The 21,383-nt window shown below is 39.3% G+C and overlaps 1 protein-coding gene across 1 annotated transcript in view; it reads left to right on the top strand.

Annotated features, from left to right (window-relative positions):
- Positions 1 to 322: 322 nt before the first annotated feature.
- Positions 323 to 21,383, top strand: part of c1qtnf3 (C1q and TNF related 3) — a 45,682-nt gene continuing 24,621 nt past the window's right edge. Inside the window, exon 1 of the mRNA XM_062972501.1 lies at positions 323 to 548. Coding sequence (XP_062828571.1) covers positions 360 to 548 — 189 coding nt within the window. The 5' untranslated portion in view covers positions 323 to 359. The remainder of the gene's footprint in view (positions 549 to 21,383) is intronic.

Consider the following 21,383-nt stretch of genomic DNA (forward strand, 5'->3'; position numbering starts at 1 on the left):
TCACTCTGGCTACCCTGTGGCTGCGTCACAACACCTCCACCCGTTCACCTGCCAGCTCTTGCCTTTTTGCACGGGTGTTTTTTTGCCTTGCGCAATTTCTCAAGGGGCTCCTGACTCCATAGCTAGGCCTCACTTGCCGCCTGGCTCCAGTAGCAGGCAGGGAAAGGGAGGAGGAGAGCCGTCGGCACCCTGGCCTGGCCTTGCCGTGGAAAAGTTCCCCCATGTGAGTGCTCCGTTAGTTGGCCCAGCTCTCAGCGCGGAGCAGGAGAGCCACCTCCCCCTGACGTCATCCTCCTCCTCCCTCCTCTGGCCCCTCCTCCTCCATACTCTCGTTCCGACCTGGGCACTTGAGGACTCGTATGCCTTCATCAACCAGGCCGAGCAGCAATGCTGCCTCCTCCATCATTGTCCTTCTCCCTCCTCTGCCTCCTCCTCCTCCGTTTCAGGCCTGGGTGGTGGAGGACTTGCCCGTCCTGGCTGAATATGCCTCCTTCAACCAGCCCTGCTGCAGATCTCCACGGGCACGGGGAATGAAGAAGAGTTGGTTGGTGAGAGAAATCCCCGCACCATCGCCTCCTCTGCGCAGGAGTGAGATGGCTGCCATTTCCTGGTGTTGCGTCAGCTTCGGAGTGCCTTTTTTTCCGGGGGGGGGGGGTGTTCCGTTAGGGTTAATGCGCAGAATGCATTATTGTGTTTTTGTTTTTTTTCTGTCATTTTAACGTAGTACTTTTTAATTTTTTTTTTGTAAAAACACAGACTGGATGACTATGTCTTTTGTTGCCACATTTGGTGTTATTTGGTTCATTAGTTTTGTTGTTTAAGTTAAGGGAAAAACGGTCAGAACATATATAGATAGATAGATAGATAGATAGATAGATAGATAGATAGATAGATAGTTTCTACTCCACTGAAGTAAGTGGAGAAACAGAACCTTCTTTATCTGGACACATGATGCTTTGATTGCTATACCAAATTTGGTGGGGGGGGGGGGGTAAGAGGACAAATTAAAGGACATCTCATGAAATCCATGAAAGAAAAGTGAGGTCTGTCTCAGGACACTAGAAGATAAGAATTTCTTTGTTTTTGACCCCGAAGAAGGCTTGAAGGGTACATGCACTGGCCAAGACACCTTCCAATATTTTGAGACATGTCTCTTGTGGGGTCCTCCCCTCAGCAATCCGAAAGTGGATCCAAATGTGTGGTTTTTTTACTCTTATTCCACCAGTGGTGGTGTCTATACCTGGGAAATCCCACTAGTGCCATCAGCTGTGAGGATTCCTCTCAGGCAATCCCACCATTGTGGCCAAATGTGGGCTTTAACCCACCAACTGTGAAGACATCTATGGCGCTCAAGAAAACGACCGAAAGGAAGAGGTTTCCCAGTCCCCTCCTCCATGACATGAGTTTTGGGAACCAGAGAAATGCCCTTAAGGTCCTTATTAGGATTTATGCACTTTCTGCCTTCCATGAATTTGTTGTTCTGGTTGTGGGTCTTCGAGCCATTTCAGACTTATGGGAAAAATATCACAGCTTTTTCTGGGGCTGAGAGTTTGTGGAGGTCAACCAGTGGTTAAGTGAGAAATCAAATCCTGGTCTCCAGAGTCATAGGGCCCTTTTACACAGCCAAATAACCCAGAATATCAAGGCAAAAATCCCACAATATCTGCCTTGAACTGGATTATCTGAGTCCACACTGCCATATAATCCAGTTCAATGTAGATTTTATACAGCTGTGTGGAAGAGGCCTTGCACACCCACACACACACACTGAAAGCTAATGGAAACCCTTACTAATCACTCAAACTCCCTTCTCTCAGTTCAATCCAAGTCTAACCCAAACTTTTCTGAAATACTTTTCTAACTTCACTCTTCTCAAAACCAAGGTTAATTGAACACACAAACTCCTAGCTGTCATTCACCAGACTTATGCTAATAATTTCAAAAATTCCACCAGTAAGCATTCTCCAAATTCCATTTTGTCCCCCTGAACTCATATTCTATTATACAATCAATGAATCAAACAATATTTTCAAACACAAACCCATGGCGTTACAACACCCTACTCTCTTGACTCTACCATGTTAAACAGTGATTGCCTGAAAAAAATGTGGATTTGCAAGACATTAATCCGAAATCAGATCCAGCTCCCCATGCGAGGATTTGAGAGAAGCCTCCCACAAGGATGGTAAAAACATCAAACATTCGGGCGTCCCCTGGGCAATATCCTTGCAGACAGCCAATTCTCTCACATCAGAAGCTACTTGCAGTTTCTCAAGTCGCTCCAAATAAACTAGCTTTTTGCAGGGATTATCGTGACTACAAATAACAGTGATGATGAATGCTTTATATAGGGCAAATTCTCTCACATGTTCAAACATAGAATTTGACCACAACTAGCCTAACAACTAGGAATCTTCTATAATAAATGCACGACTGCCCTCTAGTGTCATGTCAGCTTGATATCTCAAACCATAAAAATCTGTTCTAGATGCCCATTCTATTATCTTGTGTGCACACACCATGTACTGCTCTCAAATTGCATTTGGCTGAATTTGAAATTGTAGTGTTGCCATCTGGATCAAACTAACACACCTTGCAATATTTGTAGGTTGTCTAATGATAAAGAAATAACATTTAAATTGAATAGCAGAAATGGTGTAGGATAGTTTTGTTATTCTAATCATCCTCCTTGCTAATTTCATTTTATATTGAAATGAATGTGCATACATAAAAAGATAAATAGATAAGTGATTTTAAAGTAAAAATCAACACTTACTAGTTTGATACTGGTAGGATCCATTTATTGCAATGTTCAACAAACAGAAATCTAAGGAGATGGCTGTTAAAACTGTATAGAAAAAAAAGTCACCAATCCTGGATCACACTTTTGTGACTCCAAGCATTACATCACCTGTTATGTATCTTACCCACTTTTAGGAACACAGTTATGTGATTTCGGCATCCACAAGAACAGTGGGTTTGGACGCCCGTTGTGTCTAGCTAATCCAGAAGGCCAAATCAGACACAGACAAGTTAGAAGGCAAAACCAGAGGTTTATTCTCAATGGTCAAAGAGGATGTCGGTGAAGAAAGCACTCCAAAGTACTGACATATTCAAAAAATTCGTGCCAGCCTGTGATTGGCTGAAAAATTGTCCTGTTAGGATCCACAACCTGAGTGACTCATGACTCCGTCAGATCTCTTCATTGATTGGCTCATCATATGGTGGGAAATTCAATAAACAGTCATTGAGCATTTGAAGTGTCAGTCAAATGCTTCCCAGCCAGCCGTTCATATCTACGAATTGTTCGTAAGTCAGATGTTTGTAATTCGGGGACTGCCCGTATATGAAAGAGGACAATATATCATCCATTTAAGTATGGTATTGATGGAATGTGTTAAAATGCCACCTTGACAACAAATTCATTCTTAATCAACCAAGGAAAATAGAGGCCAAAACCATTTATTTATTTATTTATTTATTTATTGCATTTATTGCATTTATATCCTGCCTTTCTCACCCCGAAAAGGACTCAGGGCAGCTCACAATATAAGGCACAATTTGATGCCACATATATATTCATAAGATACAACCAACAATGTAAATTGAAACCAAATAAGTAAAAACATATCAATCTTAAAACAAGTTAATTAAAACCACACAATCCAAAGGCATATTCCTTGAGCCATTCTGGTCGTCAATTGCACTCTTCCATAATTACTTGTTACATTGAGTATTATTGTGTTGTTGAAGGCTTTCATGGCCGGGATCATGACCTCTGAGGATGCCTGCCATAGATGTGGGCGAAACGTCAGGAGAGAATCCTTCTGGACCATGGCCATACAGCCCGGAAAACATACAACAACCTTGAGTATTATTGTTCAAAGGCTTGGTCCCACCAATTAATACGCAAAAATATTTTATATATTAATTGAACAATTTCATTCATTATTCACACTTCCCTCACTCTCTTAATATTATACTGTGATATTTGTTTGTGACTTTAATTGCATCCCCAAAAATGGGTTGTTAAAAATATACGTAAAGTGAAAAACCGTATAATGGCTTATATAATTATATCCCACATTTTTTAGGGATACTGTAAGTTGATACGTATTTTGTACTATCTATCAGGGTGCAAAACCCACAACAATTATTCTTATAAGAACAACATTTTAAAAATCCAACAACTCCCTATCCTAAGGGCGCAATCTATGCAAGGCAGTTTGTTTTGGATGGAGGACTCGCAGCCTGATCTTATGAAATTAATGTCTATTGCTTACTATTTCAGGCTCTTAACTTCAACTTTCTGACACAAATGTTAACTTTCTAACTACTTCTAGTGTTCTAACTTCCAATTCCAAATTTTCTTGCTGCCCTGATTTCCACTAAGAAATTTGTCTGAGAAAAGCTGGCAGAGCTTGGTCTCTGAACATTAAGAAAATTATCCATTCATTCTGGGTCTTTGCATGCTTTTGCCCAATATACAATCGCATCCAAAATGATCAAAGAGACAGTTCACAACACTATAATGCGTTTAGCTATGTGTAGCACTGGAAAGGGAGCTTATTTGGCATAAACACATTGACTGAGCTCCAAATCTATGATTATCTATCCTAATGATGTCATCAGTGAGCCCCATAAAAAGCAATCTAATATTAAAACTGAAAATAGAGATTTCAAGAAGCCAATAAAAAAGACAACAAGGAAATGCAGGGAAAACCAAATAATCAGCCATGATTTTAAATCTCCTCCATTGTCATTATGCAGAACTAGCAATATTTAACTTAGAGACAGATGTAGTCATCATACTCAATTTTAGTTTATGGAATTGTTCTGAATACGACTAAATAATCTGACTGCCTAACCAGAGATGTAAGGCAACATTCAGAAGATAATTAGTCCTAGTTGTAGTTCTTACAAAGTAGGCTGCTAAAATGTTAGAGCAACTTCTATTTTCTTTAACTGGAATAATCACTTAAGTCACTTTTTAAAATAACTGGTAGCTATAAGTTGGACTGTGATAAAAATATACTCTTTCCAATTAACTTTTATGTCAGACTCTCCTTCCTACCATATTTAACTGTAGAGGCAAGATTATTGTATGTGCAGAGATGGAAGAACAATACTCTACCTTTCTACAGAAAACTGGCTGGTAAAAATGAAGGAGTTAGCAAAAGTAGATAAATTATCCACATTAATACAGAGAATTCACTTGGAAACCCATTTTGAGAAAGAAAGCATTTTGATCATTAGTTTTGAGTTGAATATAAGAAATGTAAGACCCAATTTATTGAGAGTGAAGTGAGCATATTGGATATATGTATGTAACGCCAGAAAAAGTAGTTGATGGTTATTTTTAGATGGTTTGAAGCTCATACTGGAATATTGGTAGTAACTGCATAATTCCATGATCTTAAAGATATTCTTTGTCTTCTTGGTACAGGAACGGGGTGGTTATTCCCAGCACTGCAACAGCAACTGGTGATCTTTAACATTTGCATAACCTTCTGTCTTGCACCAAGACCGCTTCAGGCGACTTGATTTTAAGATGGTGTCCAGGGCTGAGGTCAAACATGTTGCTGCTAAAGTAAAGGTCAAGATGGTATCTTCCTCATTCCATTGACAATCCTGATCAGACCAGAAGCTGAAATTTATTTTCATCTGTAACAAGACATCTTCTATTGCACCTCAAGGCAGGATGTTGACTCAGAGCAGGAATACACACTCTGTTAATTCCATGCTTCTGGCATTTCCTTACTGAAGCAACTGCTTCACTCTGTCTTCCTCATAACAGGTTGAGATCACTCACTTTAGAGCTGGGGTCCCCAAACTAAGGCCCGGGGGCCGGATGCGGGTCATTTACCTGGTCATTTACCTTGGTCATTTACCTGGCCCCCACCCTCAGTTTTATAATATAATATTTTATATCAGTTTTAATAATATATTGTATATACATATAATATTGATAAAAATATTATAAGGTTATACAATATAATACTAATAATAATACCATATAATAATATGAATTATATGTTATATATAATATTACAGTATATTGGTATACAGTAGAGTCTCACTTATCCAAGCCTCGCTTATCCAAGCCTCTGGATAATCCAAGCCATTTTTGTCATCAATGTTTTCAATATATCGTAATATTTTGGTGCTAAGTTCGTAAATACAGTAATTACAACATAACATTACCGCGTATCGAACTACTTTTTTGTCAAATTTGTTGTATAACATGATGTTTTGGTGCTTAATTTGTAAAATCATAACCTAATTTGATGTTTAATAGGCTTTTCCTTAATCCCTCCTTATTATCCAAGATATTCACTTATCCAAGCTTCTGCCGGCCCTTTAGCTTGGATAAGTGAGACTCTACTGTAGTTCAATATCATAATATATAATGCTAATATTGTGCTATGCTAATAATATAATATATTGTATGTACATACAGCTGCTTTGAGTCCCCTTCAGGGTGAGAAGCGTGGGATATAAATGTAGTAAATAAATGTAATAAATAATTAATTAATTTTAGACTTAGGCTTGCCCAAAGTCTGAAATGACTTGAAGGCACACAACAACAACAACAATCCTAATTCACTTGACTATCTCATTGGCCAGTGGCAGGCCCACACTTTCCACTGAAATCCTGATAGGTTTATGTTGGTTAAAATTGTTTTCATTTTTAAATATTGCATTGTTCTTTCATTGTTGTTGTTTTGCACTGCAAATAAGACATGTGCAGTGTGCATAGGAATTTGTTCGAATTTTTTTTCAAATGATAATTCGGCCCCTCAACAGTCTGAACGATAGTGGACCGGCCCTCTGCTTTAAAAGTTTGAGGACCCCTGCTTTAGAGAAAAAGGAAAGAAGCCAATTAGAGAAAGAAACCAGAAAACAAAGGGTGCATCTGTACTGTAGAATTAATGCAGTTTGACACCACTTAAAATGCCATGGCTCAGTGCTATGGAATCTTAGAGTTTGGTGGGACACCTTTTGGTAGAGAAGGCGAAAGACCTTGCAAAACTACAACTACCAGGATTCCACAAAATTGAGGCATGGAAGTTCAAGTGATGTCAAACTGCATTAAGTCTACATTGCGGATGCACCCACAAATTCAAACAATTCAGCTTAAGAACAAACCCACAGAACTACCTTCTTCGTAACTTGGGGACTGCCTGAATTCTATTTCCTCAAATTGTAATAAAATAAAAGCACTATTTGCTTTTGACAGCTAGGTGGCAATATCTGTGCTTAACTCAGCTGTTATCTGAAGCTTTTTGGTCTGATGCTCACTTTATTTCAGTCCACTTGAATCTACTTTAGTTTGTGAAACTGCAGTTTCTTTTCATGGAGGTTATTATTTGCTTTTATGCAATGTTCTTACAGGAACTGCATTTAGCCTGAAGTAATGACCCTGGCCTCTCCTTCCCAACGGGGGATTTTTTAAATTAAAACAGTTAAGATAACACCATTAAGGTTTCTGATGATGCCTGATCCAGTTAAGAGTTGCTGTTTGCATGGCCAGCTGTTAGGGTGGAGAATCACAGTTCTAAACTTTACGGTACAATAAACATGTGTCCAATTAATCTTTATTTATTATAAACAGCATATTCAAGGAAGGCAGATGCACAGTCATTATCAAGGTTACAACTCAATTTGCATAGCATGCGACTATGGACAGGAATCTTGGAGAAAGTCACCACATGTCTGTTAGATTCCTGTTCCTCTTGGCCTTGGTCAAGTATGTGAAGAGTATAGGTAAAGGGAAAGGTTTCCCCTGACGTTAAGTCCAGTCGTGTCCGTCTCTGGGGGTTGGTGTTCATCTCCATTTCTAAGCCGAAGAGCCGGCATTGTCTGTAGACACCTCCAAGGTCATGTGGCCGGCATGACTGCATGGAGCACCGCTATCTTCCTGCTGGAGCTGTACCTATTATCTACTCACATTGCATGTTTTTAAACCTCTAGGTTGAGTGAAGCTGGAGCTAACAGCGAGGGCTCACTCTGCTCCCCGGATTTGAACCTGTGACCTTTTGGTCTGCAAATTCAGCAGCTCAGTGCTTTAATACACTGTGCCACTGGGGGCTCCTGTGAAGGGTATAATCATAGCCAATGTATCCTTACAATAAGGCAGAAAACCAACATTTCTAAAGGAGGCAGCTGCAAGGCCTCTGTTGAAAAAGCTTTCCCTGGATTTCTATAATGGATAACTATGGGCAATGCCCATTCAAATGTGTAATTAAATGTGATCTGGCTCCAGGGCTTTCTGGGTTAAATGAATTATCTGGGTTCATTTCAGTCTGTTTTAAGGACTGGTTATAGGGCAGATAACGTTCACCAGGAGTGTATCCTTATTGGTTCTACTTGCCCTCTTAACCATTTTCAGTACCATCAACCATTGTATCCTTCTGGACTACCTTGTTGGGATAGACCTGAGGGCACTGCTTTGCATGACCCTAATCCTTCAGAAATGTTCCTGTTTCACTCCTTGTACATTGATCTGTGGGTCCTCCTCATAGTCCTAATCATGCTGGTGGAAGAAGTTGTTTGGGGTTTTGTGCCATGATGATGACACCCAGCTCCATGGTGACATGTGCCTTTGTTGCATACTGTAACTGTACATGGGGTTGCCTTTGGAAACTTCAGCTGGTACAAGGAGCTGGCTATAACAGATTGACCAGCTGCTGTTCTGTTTCTGGGCACAACTCAAAGTTTTATATTTCATTATCTCTGACAGCTTCCCATAGCTTGGCCCTGAGATCCTCAGAAGATGACCTTCTTTCAGTCCCACCACCTTCAGAAACCCGAATAGTACAGATGCACAATAGGGCCTCCTAACTGACTGCCCCTAACCTCTGGAGCTCTGTTTGAAGGGAATCTGGGCTGTCCTTCTGCAGCAGTCACTTTCTTAATTTGACCGGGTTTTGAGAATTGAAGGAAAGCAAAGGGAAAACTTATCTGGATGAATATTACAGTGAAACCCCCATGATAAGTCTTCTGATGTTGTGTGCCTTCATGCTATTTCTAATTTATGGCATTCCTAAAGTGAACATATCATACTGCTGGGGAAATGTGAGTGGGATTCGAGGGGGGATTGCAAATTTTAAAGACTATTTTAAGTGTATGATTACATTTTAATCTTTTTTACCTTAATCCATAATGTGTTATTTAATTGTTTTAATTTTTTTTGTATTGCACTTTTTGAAACTATGACCAAAGTGTGGGATAATTAGCTGCCTTGAGTCCCCATGGGGAGAAAGCAGGGTATAAATAAAGTCAACAACAACAACAACAGGGTTATCTTTGCAAGATTTGTTCATGGGCGGCGGGGGGGGGGGGGGAGGGTGTGTGATTTTGCTTCTCTCTGTGGCTGAGACTTGCTCATGGTCCCCACATGTGTTTCCATGCTTTAAGTGAGGATTTGAATCCTGGTGCCCCTGAGTCCTAGTTCGACACTTAAATCTATGATTCTATGATGCTAAGATAACCCAAAATGTGGTGAGGATAAGGAGTGCAGAGTAGGCTGAAATGGAGGTCTATTTAATTTCACTTCTGTCGAAAGAAATGAGTTCCACTAAATGTAAGTCATATTCCGTTTTAATTACCACCTGTATATATTTTTAATCAAGTCATTAAAAACCATTAATTTCAAAAGGCATTAAAAACCCATTAGATGACCATAATTATTAGATTAATAATTTCATTACTTTGGGGGCAATTTGGGTTTTGAAAAATAATTTTAATTGGTTTCTTACAATTTTCAGCTAAGGTATTATTAAAGTGTTATTAGCAATCAAAATAATAAATCAATGCTATTAATTTCACTAAAATGATTGATGCTGACAAATTAATTCATATTTTAGCATTAATATTCGGATCAGTCAAGTCCTATTGAAGGCCGCCCACCCAGCCTTCTTTTGGCTTATAAACAACATTTTCACAGTTAGTCATAAATCACAGAATCAGAAGGGACACCAAGTCCAACCTGCAGCCAGTACAGGAATCCATAATTATCTTCTATCTGTGAGGTGTCCCTCCAACCTCTGCTTAAAAAATCCCAACAAAAGGGGGTCCACTGTTTTACAAAACAGTATTTTCCAATGTCGGACAGCGCTCCCAATGATACATTTTGAATCCATTAGCTCAGGTTCCTTAGATGCAGCAGAAATCAAGCTCACACCATCTTCCATGTAACAGCTTTCAGATTTTCAGTGATGGCTATTAGGGCTGTGCAAAAGTAGTCTGTGCATCGTATGTAGAATCTCTTTCGTAAGATCTGTATAAATGATATGATTTTCAAACTGTGAGCCACAACCATGCAAACAACTTAACATTCAAAGCACTCACCTATGATTTTTGGAAGAGTTATATAAGTCTCGTAAGTGGCTCAAGGTCTCCATCACAGGTTTTGCTTCTCTCCCAAAAGGACTGGGTTTGGTTCCGACAAAGGACCCCGAGGAGGATGGCGAGGTCCGGAGTTTATTTATTTATTTACTTCATTTATACCCCACCTTTCTCACCCCTTGGGGGACTCAAAGCGGCTTACAACTCTGGCAAAAATTCAATGCTGCTTAAAACATAAAACTTGCAGACTGAAAGGTCCCAGGTTCAATTCCTGGGAGCGGCTTGAGCATCCGATGTTAGCTCCAGCTCCTGCCAACCTAGCAGTTTGAAAACATGCAAATGTGAGTAGATGAATAGGTACCACTCCGGCAGGAAGGTAACGGCGCTCCATGCAGTCATGCCGGCCACATGACCTTGGAGGTGTCTACGGCTCTTTGGCTTAGAAATGGAGATGAGCACCAACCCCCAGAGTCAGACACGACTGGACTTAATGTCAGGGGAAAACCTTTACCTTTACTAACATACACGTATATAAGTTTTATGTGCTTTTAATTGTTCCTTTTTAAATCTGTTAATATTTTAACATTGTTTTGGAAGCCACACGGGTCCCATTATGGGAGAAACATGCAATAAATTAAAATTAATTCTGGGGTGTAGGAAAAGGAGAGAGGAGATGGAATCTTGCCCTTCTCCGTAGGCTCAGGCACAAGTAAATGGAGCAACCTCTCCTAGCTTGTGTGTTCTTCCCCATTAGTAACTTTGTTTGGCTAGATATTTCCAAGTTGTCATTGTTTTTATACTCTGTCTACCATTTTCTTCCTTACCACCAAAAAAATGTAAAATGATTAAAGAGTAAAAAACAAAACAAAACGACAATGCCTTCTAATTGGTTCAGTAGGGGACGCACCACCAGCTGAATTCCAGAACAGGATTATGTAACGTCTCATTGGTCACAGAGACACCAGTTGCTCACCTATAGATAATTAACTTGCTGGACTCTGTTCTTTAAACAATTGCATGCAAAAGTCTATGTAATGGAACTCTACTCTCCCTTCTTTGAACTGTGCCAACTCCTCCTTCCCTATATGTTTTCAGGGAGAAATGGTTGGTAGCCTAGAAGCTACTTGAAAGATAACCATTATCCCTCTTTCATTTACACTGACATTTGCCAAAGAAAAGAATAAGAAGTAATACCTTTGACAAGTTACATATTGTTATAAGAATCACTTCGTGTTCTTTTCTTTTAAAATGTATCAGGTTCAATGAAATGGAGATAATGGGGATAATGAGTTTTTCCAGGAACAATTCCCAGCATTTCAGACTTTGTTGCACACAATCGTTATTCTATGGCAGGTGTGCCATAATAAATAGCAGGCATATGTTGGGATGAGCACCTTTGAGTACATCTTTCTTCAGTCCTGCAATTGTGCTAATTTGACAAACCATGGTTTTTCAATTGTACTTCTGTGTGCCTTTGTAAACCTGCCTTCCACTCCTTTAAATTTCTGCATGTCCTTTGGTTTGCATTAGTTCGTGTTCTTTTATTCTAGGAATAAGAATATCTTCTCAATAAGCTTTGATTACTTGGATCCAATCTACAACCTGCCATTATGATGTGGGATCTATTTCTGTAAGTTTGACATTGCCCTAACATTTTTGAAGAGGAACCATATGGTTTGCACAAAAAACATGCTGTTATCATTCGTCTGTGGGAGCCAGCAATGCCAAAATCAAGTCATTTGTCTCTGACTCACATTGTTTCCTCATTGTCGACATGACTGGATGGGAAGGCATGGGATAAAACCACAGCAAAGTCACCCAGACATCATTAACTGGTGAATACAAATACTGTCCTTGTAGACTTATGGCAACTGAATGACTTTCATGGGGGTTCCTTAGACAAGGAATACTCAGAGGTGGTTTTCCCAGTTCCTTCCTCTGAAATAGAGCTTACAGCACCAGGCATTCATTAGCAAACCCCCACCCCCCACCCAAGTATTAACTATAGCTGAATCTGCTTGATTTCCAACATCAGACAGGATCTGTTGCCTTTAGAGTAGGGGGTGTCAAACTCATTTTCATCAAGGACCATATCAGCCTTATGGTTGTCATCAAAGGGACATTGACTCCATGGATAGAGAATTTGTAGATACAGGGAACCAACTATGAATTTTTACATAGCGATTGGTGCTGCTTTGTTTTTATCCAGTTTACCCAATTGCCATTGAATGACAACTCCCATTACTTTTGATTAGCCACCATGCAGACTGGGGATAATGGGAATTGCAACCCAACAGCACTTGTGGCTCTGAGGTTGGGGAAAGATTAGCGAACATTTTAAAGTCAGACATCTTACCCACAAGCCTTGCATCTAAATTCAAATCTCACTATCCTGACTAAACAGAACAAACTGCAGCCTTCTACGTGCTACTGTGTCACAACTCCCACCAGTCATGATGATTAATGATGAGGAAGATAGGAGTTGAAGTCCAGCATCTGGAGAGCCACATAAAATGGCATTGGTGGGGGGGGGGGGTGGATTCAGTCCATAAGCCCTGAGTAATTTAGGGTATTAAACAGCCTTGTCAGATGGCCACTGGAGGTGCTCCGCTTCATAGAGGGGCGTGGGGAACACAGAGTCCCATGCCCCGCATCACCCGGCTCCAATTGAGAGCTGTCAGATGGAGAGAAGTATGAGTGTGCGTGGTGCACGCAGCTTTCCCTCATACATTCCAATGGCACCACGGGAGCCCTCCTGTGTTGCCCTGGTTGGTGGTATGTGCCTGCTCTGCCCTTTTCACCCATGGAGCTGCACTGGCATGATGTGATGGGAGCTGGCTGGCTTGGTGGGTGACCAGGGCTAAATTGGCACATGCTGCCTAATTTAGTGCTATATGAAACCTACTTTCTGGCCTGGATTTCAAAAGTCACAGATACCACCAAAAATCCACGAGAAATAAACTGGGACAGAAGGTACATTATATGATTTTTTTAAAATCCCAATAAGAATAGGTACAACTTCCATCAAATACAGAGGCTTTTGGCCCATGCGGAGGAGTCTCAAGAGACTTTGGATACAGAGCCAGGTGGGAGCTGTAAGATTTCTTTGCTCTTTAGTGCTGCCTCTCACTCAAGTAATAACTTAATTGTGGATTTGAGTTCGTACTGAAATTTCAACTTCAATAAATTCCAATAATTGAAATGAAAAAATACATTTAATTAAGTTACCCCTTTAAAAAAAAACCCTGAGTCCAGCTAGTTAATTCTTATCTCTGGTCAAGGATGATTGATTGATTAACAGATGCCAATTCTCCTGCAAGCTGCATATGAAATGTTGATTCAGACCTTTTCATTTGAAAATGTCAGATTAAATAGTTAACACAAGCAGCCACATATTAATGATTTATCCCTGTGTAGAACTAATTCTTTGTAAAAAATCTACCCAGACAGAAAATTTTGCTGTGAAAAAGAGAACATGTCTGGGGAAAAGAAGACGTATGCAAACTCAAATTAGGGCATGGCTAGAATTGGGAACAGAGGATGAAGAAACAGAATTGCCCATTATTCTCTGGAACTATTGAACTTGTGTTTTTTTTAAACAAAACTAAAGAAGGATTTTTTAAAAGGTTGATGAATAATTGGGTTTTCAAAAAATCATGCACTCTTTCCTTCTTTCTAATGCTCAAACTAGGGCGGTAGAAGTAAAATAATGGATGGCATTTTTCAGCTTCATTCTGGAAATGCTTTTAATGCAGCAATTTTACTGAAATTCAAATGGCAATTTCACATAAACTGTTAATGTTTTTGCTCCATCTAACATAGATGCAATTAATTTTCCCATCCCTGTCCTTGTCCAAGGGGAAAAAGTAACAGAAAACACAGCCAGCTTAGCTGTAATGCATTAGGAGAGCAATTTTGTCTTGAGAAGGGTTAATTTAACAGCATTACAACTTTGTTTTTAAAAACCGTTTCACAGATTTCATGGGACTTTCTGAGGCTGAGTTCTCATATTGCTCATTGGACTTTCTCCCATAATATGGTTTGGATAGTCGCAGGAAGGAACTGAGGATATTTGCTTTTTAGAAGTCCAGGTGTCTGTCCAACATAGCCAATCTCCTGTTGTATACAGGAAATAGGTTTTGAATTGCACCACATGATAAAATTTCAGATTAGACAGCCTTTTTCTAATGGATTGGTTTCAGTATATCTGTCTATATCTGACCAGCTGTCTTTCACTAGATTTTTGCTAGACTTTAAATAATTCATAAATATCTCCTTTTCCCTGAAAAGACCATGTCTTTGTCGGAAGATCTTTACTCCTTGTCCTTGGTATGTGATCAGCCATATGTTTGCATCTTCACACATCCTTCAACATACTCATTTAAGCTTCTGCGCCTATTACAATGTGCAGAAATCTCAGATTTCCAGAAATGTTGTACAAATGCACAAACCTAAGATTCAATTCTGCTACAGTACACATTATATACTAGTACTGGGACTATAGGCAACATACGACATTCCATGTGCTGTGAGATTGCTATTCAATCATAGCATTTTTCACCATTTACTAGCTAACTGGGTAATGGGAGTTGCAGTCGCATGATATTTAGAAGCTGCATAATTCCCATCCCAAGGCTAAAGAGTGAGGTTGATTGACAGAAGTGGAATGAGAACTATTTTTGATCTTCTATCTGGGAACAGTTTTGTTTCTATGGAGAAACAGCATTTCCCCTTTGCTAAATTAAGAACTTCAAGTACACAACAAATGGGAATATATTTCCAAATGCATGGCTCTGTTACAATTGATGCGCATGCTTCCTTGTCATTTCTGATGCACAGTTACCCTAAGGTGACTCTTTCCCAGGGTTTTCTTGGCAAGCTTTGTTCAGAAGAGGTTTACCATTGCCTTCCTCTGAGACAATCTGACTTGACCAAGATCACTCAGTGGATTGCATGGTTGAGTGGAGATTCAAATGCTTGTCTCCAGAATCCAACGCTATGCATTTTTTAAAAACCTGAAGCATGTAGTCAAGTCCCTGACAAGATTGGAAACTTGTTCACATTCCCTAATAAATGAAAAATAATTTTCGTTCTTCACATGACAATATTTTAATGGGTTGTCCAAATAGATATGACACTTTTAGTGTCATATTGGAGAGCAGCCTACATCCCATTGTCCAGAAAGGGAATCCAGTCCATCCAGTACAGAGCACTCCTATACCTGTGGTACCAAAATAACCCATAAGCACCTACATCAGGCCAACCATCTTTTCATATAGTATCTCTTGGAGCTTATCTAGAGAAAAGTGAGATGCATTGATGTTAGAATTTTGCTTCTCTCAAGAATTTATTTCTAATTTTACTTTTTAAAAAGATTATATATATGCTTTTACATTACAAAAAAATCAAGACTTAGCATAATATTTTCTTTTAAATCATCAAGAAAATGGGATTAACTAAGATTCTTGGGCAACAAAACTTGAAAAACAAATCTGCTTCTGGTTTGAAAGTGTTATTTCTTGTTTAATTGTGGAGTACTTACTTTGAAAGAAGTTGTTATACTCCAGCAACTTCATTTTTTGTGGCTGCCATTTTTAATATTTCAATGTGCCATTTCTAACCTTTCATCACAAAAACCAAAGTTTTTGCAGTTGAATACACTTTCCCCATATTTTTATGATGAAACCAATTAGGAAGTGACATTTATAACCCAGGGACAAAAACCATGTTACATAATGTTATGATTAAAGATTTCAGAACAAGTGTGAGATCTCCTGTTTCCCCTCTGCCCTCTGCCTTCTACTCTTCTTCTTTCAAGTCCTGCTTCCTTCCATGCAGCTTGATGTACATTTAAGTTACCAAGTGAAGTTTTTTCTTGCATGAAGCTGGAGCAAAGTAAAAGACCAGAACTGATTTTTTTAAGTCTTCAGTTTTAATTTGGAGTTTTAATTTTAATCTGATGGAATCAGATTTTAATTTTAATCTGATGGAATCTAATGACAAAAGTGGTGACAGAGTATTTTTTTTAATTCTGAAAGCTTTTAATCGAGGTCTATTAGATTTTTATGCAAAATCTAAACCAACTCTGAAAAGCTGTTATTTCCCTATTAAATAAAACTCATAAACAATGTGGCCTTGGGTTCAGATTGCTGTACACATCTGGCGCAATTTGATCAGGGTGCTTCAGATTTTACAGTTCCCGCTCCCATTATCCTGGCAATCCAAGGTCAGACAAAAAGCAATCTGCTTTCTCGCCACGTGTTTATGGAAGGGCTCACTGCAACTTGCAGATAGTGTGGAGAAATATCCAGAGAGCATGAAATTAAGCCTAAGAACAAAACTGAGCTGTGAATAATAACAATAAAACAGCCTAGGACATGCTGGAAAGGTGTACTTTGCCATCACTGGATAAATATCTGTACATAATTGTCCATAGATCTGTGTGGTATTTTTATAGTCCTTTCCCCAGATTCATTAGTGCTGTTTATATATCCCTGACTGGGATGATTATTAATAAAATGTATTGATCAAACATGTATCGATCAAAGCAAACATACTTTAAACTTTGCAAAAGCTTGTGCTAGAACAGTTCTGGAGTGGCCTATTTCATTTAATGGATGGAGAATTTCTGTGGTTTAACAGCAAGCCATTTTAAAGAATCTCTCCTATTCCCAATTAGAGATGAAAACTATCCATGGAAATCGATATATAAATCCTGCAGCTGTGATTAGATACAAGTGGAAACAAAGTGGGGCTTTTATGCACAGGAATCCTGGTATTTCTTACAAGAAAGGTTTTTAAAATGTTTGAAAATGTAACAATAAAATAGCTCTGCCAATATAAACTCCAATTATGCCTGCAAGCTGAAGGAATAAAGGCGAGACAGACAGGTTTTTGACAGCTGGAGTCTCAACAACGGTTAATATTGCAGCATGAGCCCTTAATTTGTGGACTCAATGTTCATGGTTTCACTCACCCACACTCAAAAAAAAAATCTCTCCCAAAAGTTTATGGGCTTCTCTGAGTTCTTTGGTCCTGTTCTATGGTATGCTCCTGGCTCAATTGTAGTCAAAATATAGGGTTTGTTATTATCCATAGTTTCATGTATCCATGATCTTGGAATGTGTCCCCAGCAGATAAGATGGCCATATTGTAAAAAAAGAGGGGGCTGAATCTAATTTTTTCTTTGACATGTAGATGACCACCTTAGCTTGCAGATTTTGTTTGTGTGAAATGAGAATGAGTAGGGCTAGTTTATAGAAATCCTAGCACACATATCTTTGGTGGTTTTCCTCATCTGTTGGTCCTTGGTTGGTGTGGTGAACAGTTGCAGTCAGCAGCAGAGCTTCAGAGGTAATCAGCAATCCAGAATGATGCATAACCTCCAAACTATCCTGATTTGGAATAATCTCACTGAATTCTCTGTTGTCCCATTTTTTTCAGCTGCTATTAAAATGTCCTCTCTCCTTCTTCCACTTTCCCCCTTTTTGTCCTCAGGTTACTTTAACTAATGCAAACTGAGGTCAAAAGGAAAAGCAATTTACACTCAATTAACCCAGTAAGGAGACTAGCGATCCCATCCAATTTGCTGCCTGAATAGTCATGCATCGTGACAAATCCAGTGGTGCCTGGTGTGGGGTATGGGGAACCGCATTGCCCAGCTTAAGGGGGGAAGCGTCCTCCTCCCAATTTCCTCCAACTGATCTCTATGCAACATAGGAAGCTTCCCGTGTTGCCACTACAGTGGCATATGCTGGTTCCCCTTCCCTTTTGTCACAAAGCCCCACTGGAAGTAGCTGTGCATTGTGGGATGGGAGCCGGTGGGCTCCGTGGCAAAAGGGAAAGGAAACTACCATGCGCCATCAAGTTCAACCCCGTCAGATGCGGTCAAATGAGAGGAGGGATGGACTTCTGTCTTTCCCAATAAAGAAAGGCAAAAACAAACTGTGGAAACTTCTCTTGGCTTGTGTGTTCTTCCTCAGTAAGCACACAGAATATTGTGTTCCCAGTAGCTGCACAGGTACCCCAGGTGTTGATATCAAGCTTGATAGTGTTTGGAGCACTGCTTCTTAAACTGTGGGTCCTGACTCTGAATGGGGTAACCTTAGCTTATTTTTTCCCAATGTCACCTAGTGGCTGTTTTAGACATTTACACAAATCTGTTGTGTAGTGTTTACAGTGAACTCTGCAGCAGATGCTTCAGCTGTACTTCATAAAAAAGGGAAACCAGCCTCTTTAGCAAGCCTTGTAAAGGTAAATGTTTAATTTTTATACCTGTTTTATATATCTATATACCCGATCACATAAAAAATTTTTCAGGCCAAGTGGGGTCCCCAGTGGAAAAGTAAGATGTTTGGCCTAGAGCAGTGGTTCTCAATCTGTGGGTCCCCAGGTGTTTTGGCCTACAATTCCCAGAAATCCCAGCCAGTTTACTAGCTTATTTGCTTATTTTATTTGACTGTTATGTTGACACTGGTTTTTAGTTATTGATACTGGTTTTAACTGGTCATACTTTTTTTTTGTTTTGGGCTTGGCCCCATGTTAGCTGCCCCGTCCATGGTGGCGGGATAGAAAAATAAAGTATATTATTATTATTATTATTATTATTATTATTATTATTATTATTATTTCTGGGAGTTGAAGGCCAAACCATCTGAGAACCACTGACATTCAGCTCAGAATGTCTGGTTATATTTTTCTTTGTGCTGCTATGTCCTCTCAAGTCAATTCCAACTTATGACAACTCTATCATAGGGTTTTCTTGGCAAGGTGTTGTCAGAGTGTTGATATTGTGTTCCTCCTAAGTTGAGGAAGCATGATTTGCCCAAGGTCACCCAGTGTGACTGTGGAGCTGAACAAACAACTCAGCACATGTATGCTTGCCCACAATGCCCTGCCTCATGTACGGAGGAGGAGTTGTTTAAAGCTGCGGACAATGCGGTTGCTGTTGCCCGCTTTTGGTCCAAAACTATTTAGTTGCTTGTGATTTCCTTTTTTTTCATCATTTTAAAATGTATTTGTTACACAATGCTTTTGACACGAAATAAATAAACCCAGTAGGTTTTGATGACAGCAAAGATATGAACCAGTTCAACACTCAGACTACTAGACCGACAGCATGCTGGCTCTCCATTTATGGTGGTCATAGTCCAAAAATTGTTTACATGAATCACAGAAATACCTAATACCATGTTTCCCTGAAAATAAGACAGTGTCTTATATTAATTTTTGCTCCCAAAGATGAGCTAGGTCTTATTTTCAGGGGATGTCTTATTTTTCCATGAAGAAGAATTCACATTTATTGTTGAACAAAAAATTGAACATTTATTATATACTGTACAGTAGTTGTCATCACAAACCAGCATAACCAGACAAACTGTGAATCCTATCAGGAATTTCTTGTTACTACCATTATTTCCATGTACAATAATCTATGGTACGTACATTTACCAATCCTGCTTGCTCTGGTGTTCTGTTTGGCAGGCATGCTTCCAAACAAAAACTTTGCTAGGTCTTACTTTTGGGAAAGCCTTATATTTAGCAATTCAGCAAAACCTCTACTAGGTCTTATTTTCAGGGGATGCCTTATTTTCGGGGAAACAGGGTAGTTGGCTCATGGCCTGAACACAGTAGCCATCTGATGCAACAGCAGAAAAATGATGTGCCTCCTCTGCTCAGACCACAGGCTGGTCATCCATAGTAACTAAATAAATAAGCAGACACATACCCTATAGTTGCCAATGTTACCATCTTCTCATCAAATCATGCAATGGGAAATTCTTGTCAGTTGTTATTAAGCCCTGGGTTCTTTTTTAATACTAGAAAACTAAAATATAAAAAAGCTTCACAAAGACAGTTAATGTATATCAAAGAATTTTAGAAGTGGCAAGTGTAATCGGAAGGCCAGAATGATCAACTTTTTTGGGCCAAAATTATGCTTGCACAGATTTTGTTCAGGTTCTGAAACCATGCTGCCTTTAGTTTATACTTTTTCCAGCACATGTGTGCTAGCAATAGACATTACTCATTCTGGAAACATTTTGCTCTTTAATGCCACAGGAAACTCCAAGAGAGCATTTGGCAAGCTTGAAATCTTTACTACCAGTTGAAAACATCAATACCTTCCCAGCATTTGCCGCCAAGGCTGTTTGATTTAAGTAGAAAAACAGGTAAATGATATAGTACAGGTTGAGTATCCCTTATCTTGGGACTAGAAGGGTAATATATTTTAGATTTTTTCAGAATATTTGGAATATTTGCATATACATAATGGAGAAGGTACCCTATTCTAAAAACACGATTAATTTATATTTCATATACACCATATAAACATAGCCTGAAGGTAATTTTGTACACAATAACTTTAAAATCATATGCAAGAGACAAAGGCTTTGTGCATTAAATGATCTGAAAGCAAAGTTCTGACTATCCCAGCCATACATGTAGGCAATTTTAGAGTTTGTAGTATTTTGAAATTTGCAATTCTGCATGAGGAATCTTCACTCTATAATAACTCCATAGACTTGAATTTCAGTGTAAATGTTACTTTTGACTAGTAGAACCTGTCCCATGTTTTAATCTGAACTATAAAAGAGCTAGAGCTGGGGAATCTATTTTGGTTATAGGTTATACTTGGTATAGCTCTTTTAAAATTCATGATAAAAGCCAAATTGGGTTTCCCTAGCAACAACTGCACATTCTGACCAGTTAAGAACATAACACAAGGACACAAAAAACACATAAGAAGAGTTCCATGTGGTCTGCCATCCTGTTTCTCATAGTGGTCAACCAGTTTTCCCCAAATGAAGCCAAAAAGTGGGATGTGAAGACAGTAACCTGGGGGCCGGGCTGTGGCGCAGGCTGTTGAGCAGCTGCAATAAATCACTCTGACCATGAGGTCATGAGTTCGAGGCCAGCCCGTGGCGGGGTGAGCACCCATCAATTAAAAATAAAAAATAGCCCCTGCTCGTTGCTGACCTAGCAACCCGAAAGATAGTTGCATCTATCAAGTAGGAAATAAGGCACCACTTATA

The sequence above is a fragment of the Anolis carolinensis genome, chromosome 2, assembly GCF_035594765.1.
Source record: "Anolis carolinensis isolate JA03-04 chromosome 2, rAnoCar3.1.pri, whole genome shotgun sequence".
Lineage (NCBI taxonomy): Eukaryota > Metazoa > Chordata > Lepidosauria > Squamata > Dactyloidae > Anolis > Anolis carolinensis.